At 35.3% G+C, this 10782-nt stretch overlaps 1 protein-coding gene across 10 annotated transcripts in view; it reads right to left on the minus strand.

The window, feature by feature from the left end:
• Positions 1-7268, minus strand: part of LOC18448081 (ATP-dependent zinc metalloprotease) — a 28255-nt gene extending 20987 nt beyond the window's left edge. For all 10 annotated transcript variants that reach the window (XM_020675944.2, XM_020675942.2, XM_020675943.2 and 7 more), the window contains exon 1: positions 6737-7268. In XM_020675944.2, coding sequence (XP_020531603.1) covers positions 6737-7169 — 433 coding nt within the window. In that variant the 5' untranslated portion in view covers positions 7170-7268. The remainder of the gene's footprint in view (positions 1-6736) is intronic.
• Between the last annotated feature and the right edge of the window lie 3514 nt (positions 7269-10782).

Genomic DNA, 10782 nt, shown 5'->3' on the forward strand with positions numbered 1-10782 from the left:
CATCATATACCTTGGCCACCTCACCGTCCAATAGCAGAGGGCTCAAAAGAAACTAGGAGGAGAATCTAAATTCAGTAAACAGTGAGCAGGAATCCACCTCCAGAGAATCACATACCCTCAAGAGACCAAATAGGCTGAGAACACTTAATTCTCAACATGGCATACAGTGGAATGGTTCACAAAGGATCGACCTTAGCTTCGTTACCCACCTAGAAACACCAAAGATAATTTTGATTATGTTCTTATAATGGAAAACCTCATTAAGAGCCAACTCCCAACATTGTTCCTCTGAATACATCTTTATGGAAAATTATAGGAAAAACTCAAAAAAATGGCCAATTATGAGACCATCTTTCTTACTCATCTATTGACTTCACAGAACTCCAATAGTCTTTTATAGGTTTTATTAAGATTTACTTCAGTTAGGAAGAAATATACCCTTTGAAACCTTTTCTTTTTAAGAAGGCAATGACCATTGTTTATCTTCCCCAAAGTGTTTCAATCCCTAAAGAAATATTTTAAAAAACCAAACATTGAAGTTTTCAGAACACCTAAGGATAATATTAGTTTTGCCCTCACAAGTTTGTGGATCTCCATTTTAATAAATTTGCTCCTGCTTTTCAAAATTACCCGATCCATAATATTTTTGCATCCATTGGGTGCAACTCTTGTTTACTTGCCAGTTTGGGGAAGAGGATAAGATGGACAGTACAGCGCTCCTCCAGGACAGATGAAAACCACACTTTTTGCAGGTTTGCAGCAGCCCTTGATAGCCCCTGTTTTCGGCTTAAATCCCTTGAAAACCCTTTGTGGCTCCAAACTGCATGCTACTGCCCACGCGTTGCATACCATCCTGTCCGGGACATATCTGGATGGAAAAACAGGCCGTACGCCTTTGCAAACACCTTACATTCATTTCTATATGTTTTTCACTTGGTGCAAATGCGAAGGCATATCCACAGGCTTACGACTCTCATTATATGCCAATGAACTTTGACTTTACAAAACAGAGAAAGGGGGGAGGAGGGCATGATAGATGCGTTAGAAATAAAATTTCCGGAAAACAAAAGCAGTTGAGCTTTGATTTTTAGGGAACCCTTCCAAAACACCACAAGGATACAACCTATTATTTTTACAGAATTAGGAGCTGACTTACAAGCAAATTTGTCATAATGATGCCAATTCCTTGAGCTAAGGACCAGTTTCTAACGAGGCTGCTAAGATATATATTTCCATTCTTGTGCCGCAAGGGTGATATCTCAGTCATATTATAAGTCTGAAGACGTGAATATTTTGGACCTCGGCCACAAGGGTACAAATCTCACTCCTCGAGTAATACTCAAGCCATTTAGTGTGAGCCTGAGTCATACATCTGTCAACATGGACCTTGAGGTCCAAATCTGACTCATGGTGTAGGCTTTGACACATGAATCATATGCTTGAGGCCTGTGTCTTTGGGCTTTAGGCCTCAAATGTGCGCTTTAATCATTTCTTGAGTAGAAGTATTCAAGCACACCTTGAGGAGGGGTACACACTGCCTTTTATTCAGCAAACAAAAGGTAAGCCACTTTTTTTCTTTTTGAAAACCTGGTGGTGAGGATGCAATTAAGTGGAGCACCACTAACTTCAAAACCAAATTCTTTGTGACAAACCGTTTGCTTCAAGGAATAGACAGCTCTTTTAAGTCTCACATAAATGATTTTTGTTGTGCGCGATAAAAAACAATGTAAAGGAGGATACATAGGACATGAAAGCTGCTATAACTCCAGGACCTTGAGGATAATACTATTCATTATGATAACTTATTTTCTCTTTTTCTCAATAATTTAGGTTTGACATTTAAAGCACCTGCAAAGAACTCTCATAAAAGAGATTTATGCACAGTCGACTGACGAACATTTGACTCAAAACAACTTCAATATCAGGAACCGTAATCCCAAACCAAGAAAATAAGGAGTGATTTATCGATCATAAAAGTACTTAAAAAGATGCATAAATAGTATCCCTTGTAGGGTTCTCGAGATCCCTTCTCTTGCGGGCAAATCGATATAACACAAATCCCTACCTAATGTGGTGAGCACCCCACAACAATGAATCCAACAACCCAAATAAAATACCCCAAGAACAATATTGTGTGCAATATATTTGGGAAAATTATAGAATCAAGAAACAAGTAATATGGAAAATCATTATAACCACAATACAATCAAAAAGTTGAAGACGCACGGATTAACATGGTTCACCCAATAGAAATTTCCTACCATAATCCCACCATCAATCAAATCATTACTTTGTCTTCATCGACTAACACCATCGCCACAATGAAACTCCGATCAAATCCTGCCCAATACAAGAGCCACAATGGTGCTAGGGTTTACACAAGAAACCCCCAATCTCTACCTCCCAAAGCTTTTCTACACCTTTCTTTTCTTTTCTCTTCTTTCCTTATGTTTTCTCTCTCTAAAAATGTCTTTTATAAACCTCCACAAAGGGCCCATTTTCTACGACAAAAATGACATTTAACAAAAAAGAAATACCATAAGGAGTAATATTTACACCATATCCCAATAATCTCCACCTTGATGCAAAATCGCACTTTTGCCTTGCCAAACCATATCTGGTCATTTCTTTTTTGAAGAACCTAGAGAACTTAGCCAATTCCACAAGCTCTCTGGCCTAATAACTGACATGAGCATGCTTTGCTCATCTTCCTTCGTGCTTGTTCTTATGCAAACTCCACATTCTTCAGTACTCTCATTCTTGAGTTCTTGAGGCCACCTTGCCTTCACACATGCTCTAGGTGAATCCACACACCTACAAGCACAACCGGTGCTTGATCTCATATCACCGAGATTCCTTGCATAAGTATCTCACACGAAGCCTTCTTTATGTTCATAACATTAGCAATGCTTGCCCATACTTCTCAAATTTTGAAGTACCCATTTCACTTCATTCCAACATTTTCTTCCTAGGCTAAACACAAGCCAATCAAGAAAACTAAAAAGAAGTGAAATAACAAATCTTATACAAACCATGGCGATAATCAAAATCAACATTAGAGTAGCATGCAACACTCTAGTCACATCGGTCATTCCTTCACCAAATTTTGACCATTGGCCTAAAGGAAATTCATGAGGTGTTTCCAGCTTCACATTCCCTTGCGAGAGTCTCATATCTTCAATTTCTCCACCTTGCCGAATGACTTCATTAAGACCTTACTTTATTTTACCAAAATCTTCAATTGCCAAATCATGTATCTCCTCTTGAGCTTCATCTTTCTCTACAACCAAATTTACTCTTTCACTTATAATTGTGGTCCCTAACAATTTATACAAGTTTCCTTCCCGGACTCTCTTATCATAACTAGAGCCCCCTTTGAAAATTTGAGCACTCCACATTGCCCGGGAAATTTGTAGCCTTCCATATCTAGAGAAGATAGTGAAATGAAGCTCTTCTTCAAATCTAGTACATGCCTCACATTTTCAAATGTCCGAACCATCTCATCATACATCCTTATGAGAATCGAGCCCATACCAATCGTGTTACTCATTGAATTGTTTCCCATTGATGCCAAACCACCTTAACATGGCTCATATGCATCAAACCACGATCTATGTGGGCACATATGAAGTGTGACACCACTATCAAAAACCCATCTTTGATAGTACATGGGATTGCATCCCACCATCAACACCTCATCTTCAACATAACTAGATGTTGATTCTTCAACTTGGTGAGCCTCATTCTTGGCCTCACCTTTCCCTTCCATTCCCAAACCAAAACAGTTTGAGGAATTTTGTCTTTTTCTTTGCCAACACTTTTTTTTTATGTGGCCAAGCTTGCCACAAAACCAACAACCTTTGTCATAAGACCCCCTCGACTTTGATCGGCTACTTGAGGAATCTCTTGATGAACAAACTTGTTCATCCAACAGGCCTCTTGGCACGAGGACATCCATCCTTGAACCCATTGAATTATCCATCAATGCTTTCTTTCGAATTTCATTGGCAAGAAGTTGACTACAAACTGAGCTCAAATCAAGAGAATCTTGTTTGCTGCAACTCGATGTAGTAATGACAAGGTTATCATAGGATTCCAGCAATGTACAAAGTAAGGTGACCGCCTTATCTTCATCTTCCATTCTCACACCTATACTTTCAAGTTGACAAATGATAGTATTGAATTCATTCAAGTGTTCCGACACTTTGGCACCCTCTTTCATTCTCAAGGAATACAATTTTCCTTTTAAGAAAATTCGGTTTGTGTGGGAATTTGTTTGATACAAACTTTCCAATTTTTCCCACAAATCTTTTGTCGTCTTTTCGCCAACAATAGTAAACAATACTTCATTCGCTAAACACAAGCGAATAGTGGCCTGTGCCTTCATATCAAGTTCGTCCCAATCATCATCGGTCATATTTACCAGTTTCTTATCTTTTCTAAGTAGTGTCTTGTGTTGCCTTTGATGTACTGATACATCTTGCATTTTTAATTTCCAAATTTCAAATTTATCTTTCCCATGAAACTTATCCCCCTCAACTTGTGAAATGCCATTTTTCCAAATTACAACACACTTCCCTAGAGCTCTGATACCATTGTTGGGATGTGATGCAAATATCACCCCCTATGGTATTTTTCTTTTGTTAAAAGGCATTTTTGTCATAAAAATAGGTCATTTGTGGAGGTCTATAAAAGACATTTTTAGCGAGAGAAAACATAAGAAAAGAAGAGAAAAAAAAAAGAAAAGTGGAGAGAAGCTTTAGGAGGTAGATATTGGTGGTTTCTTGCGTAAACCCTAGCACCATTGTGGCTCTACTACTGGGGCGAATTTGATCGGGGTTTCTTTGTGGCGACGGTGTTAGTCGATGGAGACAAAGCAATGATTCAATTGATGGTGGGATTATGGTAGGAAATTTCTATTGAGTTTTCTTTCTATGTATAACGCCATATCTACAAAACTCTAAACTTGTAAATTTCTTCTTTGAGATAGTGAATGCATCCTTGCCCTCTTGCCTTTGGATGTAGCTGATTTTGGGTGAACCACATTAATCCGTGCGTCTTCAACTTTTTGCTTGTGTTGTGGTTATAATAATTTCCCATATTACTTGTTTCTTGATTATATAATTTTCCCAAATATAATGCACACACAATATTGTTCTTGGGGTATTTTATTTGGGTTGTTGGATTCATTATTGTGGGGTGCTCACCACATCAGGTAGGGATTTATGTTATCCCGATTTGCTCGAAAAAGAGGGGTTCTCGAGAACCCTACAATTGGTATCAAAGCACAAGGTGTGTACGGGGCTAAAGCTTACATTAAGAAAAAGATGAATGGTAGAGTTTGATGGATACATGATTTGAGGTAGAGAAATATGAAAACAAAGTGTTTGTGAAAATCCCACAATGGAAGCAAGTGAGAAGAAATCAAGAAATCTATTCAATGAAGGTTGCCAAGGCAATTATGATGATTTTGCTATTAAAGTGGAGATTGTTGGGTTTGGTGATAGCCAAATCACCATATGTATATTTTCTTATAAAAATTAGGGCATTATTGTAAAAAGAAAATGGACTGTATAGAGAAATAAGAAAGTGATATCTATAAAATAGAGTTAATAAAGACATAATACCTCCGAGAGAGCGGTATTCCCATGAGTTTTGGTTGGTTAAAGTTCCACTTCTAGAGAGAAAAAGTTTCTCCGTTGCTCTTGAAGTTATCTTTCAGGTAGCGGTATTGCGGTGAAAAAGAAGATATTGATTGACGGTCTTGCTCAATCGGGAGAGTGAGTTTAGAAGGGAAGATCGGTGATAGTCTTTTACCGATGTTTACAGATAATACCTATCTTTTGGGTTACAAGAGATAGGTATTATCTCTCGTAACCCAAAACTGTTTCATTGAGATAGTGGATTTCTACTTGCCGAAGCCGTGGATGTAGCCCTATGAGGTGAACCACGTAACTCGTGTGTTGTGGTGGTGTGCTTTTTATGTTTGTTTTATTTCTTGCACTTGATTTATAGTTGTATTCATCCACTTCATATTTAACCAATCATGTACATGATCTTGGTTGGGACCCCGATATTTGGGATTCCCGGTTCCGCAAGCTAGGGGTTCTCAAGAACCCTACAATCCTTCCACGTCCGGACTAAGATCTAGGCCTCAATGGTAACTCCTGATTCATCCACAATAAGCATGCCCAAACATAGAAATATTTGAAGAGTAACACAGCATCAACAGCAGAACAACTCACATTAAAAGATCTAAGAAAGTTGATCATATTACAAAAAATTAACATAGAAGCCAAGCTTTTATGGGTATCACCACATCAAACAATGCTCAAAGCAAAGCAGTAGTAACTCACAATGCAGTTGGAATATATAATCAGTAGCTCTCTAAACCTGTCTCAAAGCATAAATTGCTCCCATAAAAGGTTCATTCACCACTGATGCACTTGATTAGCATAAAAAATCCCGGACAATGTAAAGACCAATGCAAATTCTTTCTCTATCTATCTTTAACTTAGAAGTATTAAAAAAAATTTGTCAACGCAAAATCGAAAAATCAGATGGAAAAGAAAAAATTCTCAATAGGCACATACCCATTTACAAAACCAAAAAAAATAAAGAGCAAGCAATCAAGCTACTTCAGTGCAAGAGTATTATGATCGAAAATTTTAAAGAGAGAGAAGAATAATATCCCAACTGAAAAAAAAAAAAAAAAAAAATTGCAGAGAAAACATACCCCTGTTCTTATATTTCCCGAAATTGGGCAAGAAGCCCCTCAATTGAAGAAATTCATAAGCACTCCCCACCATCTTCATATCATCTGCATTTAAGCAAGCATCGAGCACTTCCCAATCTCTCACTAGCCCACCTCCAGTTGTTATTTGAACATCTGAAGGAAGGGGCTCAAGAGATTCCAGAAACTTCAGGGCTCGACCGAGGTCCCTTTCTCTCACTGCTTCTTCATATTCCTGCCATTCCTTCAAAGCTTTCATTGCTCTTTTGCTTTGAGTTTTTTTCTCTGAAATTGGGTCTTGGCTGCAGAAGGTGCCATTAAAATGGAGGGAGGTGGATGAGGATGCTCTTCTTATGAAACAGAAATGGTGAGATGGGGCTGGTGACGGAGAGAGAAAGAGAGTAGAGAGAGAGTGGGTGCTGAGAGAGTGCACCATTAGAACGCGAAGACGATGACAGTCCGCTCAGAGAGAGAGAGAGGAGGCCATTCAACTTCAAATCCAAAAAGCAAAACCCTTTTAATACCAAATCACACCTCCAAGGATATTTACGTGGAAATGTAGATGTCCGACCGGTGCCTAAGAAATCGGATAGACTCGCCGAACGATCAGCCGCCCATTCCAGTTGACCGAGTGTTAAAAAAACGCCAAGTCGAATCGAACTCGTCCGGTTCGGGAATCGCCATGGACGGATCGAATCGGTGAAAAAAACAAGAATCGTCCGGTTTTAGAGAGAATCGGACGATTCTGCACAGTGACTCGCCGATTCACTGTACGGAATCGGCGAGTCGTTTTTTTTTTTTTTTTGTAATCCATGATAGATTTTTTTGTAATACTTGATCAATTTTTTTGTAATCCATGATCGAATTGTTTTTTTTTTTTTTTTGTAATCCATGATCGAATTTTTTGTTGTTTTTTTTTTTTTGTAACCTATGATAGAATTTTTTGTAATCCATGATCGAATTTTTTGTAATCCATGATCGAAATGTTTGTTTTTTTTTTCTTGTAATCCATGATCGAATTTTTTGTTTTTTTGTTTTTTTTGTAACCCATGATAGAATTTTTTGTAATCCATGATCGAATGTTTTGTAATCCATGATTGAAATGTTTGTTTTTTTTTTGTAATCCATGATCAAAATGTTTGTTTTTTTTTTTGTAATCTATGATCGAATTTTTTGTTTTTTGTTTTTTTTGTAACCCATGATAGAGTTTTTTGTAATCCATGATTGAATTTTTTGTAATCCATGATCGAATTGTTTTTTTCTTTTTTTATAATCCACGATCGAATTTTTTGTTTTTTTTTGTTTGTTTTTTTTTGTAATCCATGATCAAATTTTATGTAATCCATGATCGAATTTTATGTAATCCATGATCGAATTTTTTGTAATCCATGATAGAATTTTTTGTAATCCATGATCGAATTTTTTGTAATCCATGATCGAAATGTTTGTTTTTTTTTCTTGTAATCCATGATCGAATTTTTTGATTTTTTTTTTTTTTTGTAACCCATGATAGAATTTTTTGTAATCCATGATTGAATTTTTTGTAATCCAAGATCGAATTATTTTTTTCTTTTTTTGTAATCCACGATGGATTTTTTTGTTTTTTTATGTTTTTTTTTTTTTGTAATCCATGATCGAATTTTATGTAATCCATGATCGAATTTTTTGTAATCTATGATCGAATTTTTTTTTGTAATCCATGATAGAATTTTTTGAAAATTTGTGGTTTTTTTTTTTTAATCCATGATTGATTTTTTTGAAAATTTGTTAATTTTTGTTTTTAATCCATATTATTCAAAGAGAAAATGAGAGAGATGATGATTCTGAGGCCACCCTATCCCAGCCATATTATTCACATAGGATGAACAAACTTTGGGGATTTTGGATTGGGAACACAACAAAACACTAACACTCAGGGATTTGGGAATAGTCAGACGCCTGCTAATATCGATAATTCGTTTTTAAATCGAATCAATGAATTGTTAAACGAATTCAATCAATGGCACCAGCGTGACCAAGAAGAACAATAACGTCGTCTATCATTTTATTTTTAGATCATATGTTACTAATTTTATGCTTTATTGTAATTCATGTATGTTGATATACTTATTCCATGATAATTCTATGTTTATCCTTTTGTGTGATGTAAATTAAATGCTGAATGGTGGTTCATGCAGGGAAAGAACATATCATTATTCATATATTCATTCAAAAACATGAAAATTCTTAATGGAGTACCCTCATTTCTTATTGAATTCCTAAAAAACAATATTTATAATGAATTTTAATAATTTTTTCTATTTTTTTTAAGCTTTATTCTGACCGATTCACCCGATTCCCGATTTGGATCGTTGATTCGCCGATCCGAATCGATTTTTTGGGTGCCCAATCCAGGTCACCGATCCGTTTTTTAAACCATTGCATTTGACCTAATGAACCCGCCGACTATGTACGTTCTCTCGGTTCGCGCACATCAAGATAATAAAAAAAAATTGTGAAATATTTTTAAAAAAAATTTTGAATTTTTAAAATTAAAATGATTTGATTTATGAACAAAAAGTTACTATATATGGCACATATTTTGGTGATTATCAAAAGAATATGAATACTGAAAATTTAGTTCCAGTTTGAGTGGAACACAATCATTCCACAATATAAAATGAAGTAAATTTTAATATTGTATAAGAAAAATATTTATAGTTAAAAATTTAAAATACTAAATATTTATATTTAACCAAAAACATAATTAAAAAATTTGTATTGAATAAATTTTTTGAATAATAAAAAAACCAAAAAATAGCCATAAAATGAAAATCACAAGAGGAAAAAGAAAAATATAAAAAATAAATAAATCAAGATTTTAACAATGAGGCACAAATAAAAAATAAAGAACAAAAATAGCATTTTGGAAAGAAAATGGCAGGAAATTAAACAAAAATCTAATTCTGTGCTTTTTCATTTTTATTCAATAAATTGTTATGACTTTTGTAGGTCAATGTGATAGAAGCATTTTTGGTACAAAATTGAATGATTTTCAAGAAAAAACTAGAGAGAAATCAAAGACTTTTTATTTCAAGTTCAAACAACCCTACAAATTTGGAATCTTGATTTCTCTTGTTTTCATTTCCATCCAACAAATTAATGTGGGATTACAATATAATTTGGAACCAGTTTCAAGTTTTTGGTTAAGAATCAAGAGAGAAATCGAAAGAGCGCGGATCAAAGTCTATACTTCAAGAAACACGGTTTTTTTTTTTAAAAAAAAAGAGAAACCCTTGTTAAAATATCAAATCAATCTAATGAAATAGTTTTGAGTAAAAAATAGGGGGGTTAAAAGATTGACTTAGGAGAAAAACTGGCATTAGACTGATTATTGATATAAACAAAAAAAAAAAACTCAAAAAAGCCAAAAACCCCCTTTTTTTTGCATAAATAAAATGGTACAGGGGCTTGCTCAAGTCCTCACGAGAATTGCCCTTGTAACCCGCGGTTGAAAGTCGATTGGAAGTTTTTGTTTTTAACACCATTCACAAGAAGTAAAACTTTTGAAGTAGTAGTCGTGTTGTAGGAAAAAATACATAATAAGAACATTTATGAATGTACTAAGGAATTGGTTTGATAGGTTTAAAACTGGGGCAAGCTCTATGTTTTCCTTTCAGTTCTATCATCTCCTTATCCAACTGTCCACATTCTGAATGGAGGGTTAAGATTGTCCCAATCGTAATATCACGTCTCTGCATTATTTTATTTTTAATTTTTTTTCTATAAACCAATGGTTTAAAAAACGGATCGGTGACCCGGATCGGGCTTCCAAAAAACCGATCAGGATCGGCGAATCGGTGATCCGGATCGGGAATCGGGTGAATCGGTCAGAATAAAGCTTAAAAAAAATTCGAAAAAATTATTAAAATTCATTATAAATATTGTTTTTTAGGAATTCAATAAAAAATGAGGGTACTCCATTAAGAATTTTCATGTTTTTGAATGAATATACGAATATTGATATGTTCTTTCCCTGCATGAACCGCCATTCAGCATTTAATTTACAG

This window comes from Amborella trichopoda, chromosome 2 (assembly GCF_054954075.1).
Source record: "Amborella trichopoda isolate Santa Cruz 75 chromosome 2, AtrichopodaSantaCruz75HAP2 v2.0, whole genome shotgun sequence".
NCBI lineage: Eukaryota > Viridiplantae > Streptophyta > Magnoliopsida > Amborellales > Amborellaceae > Amborella > Amborella trichopoda.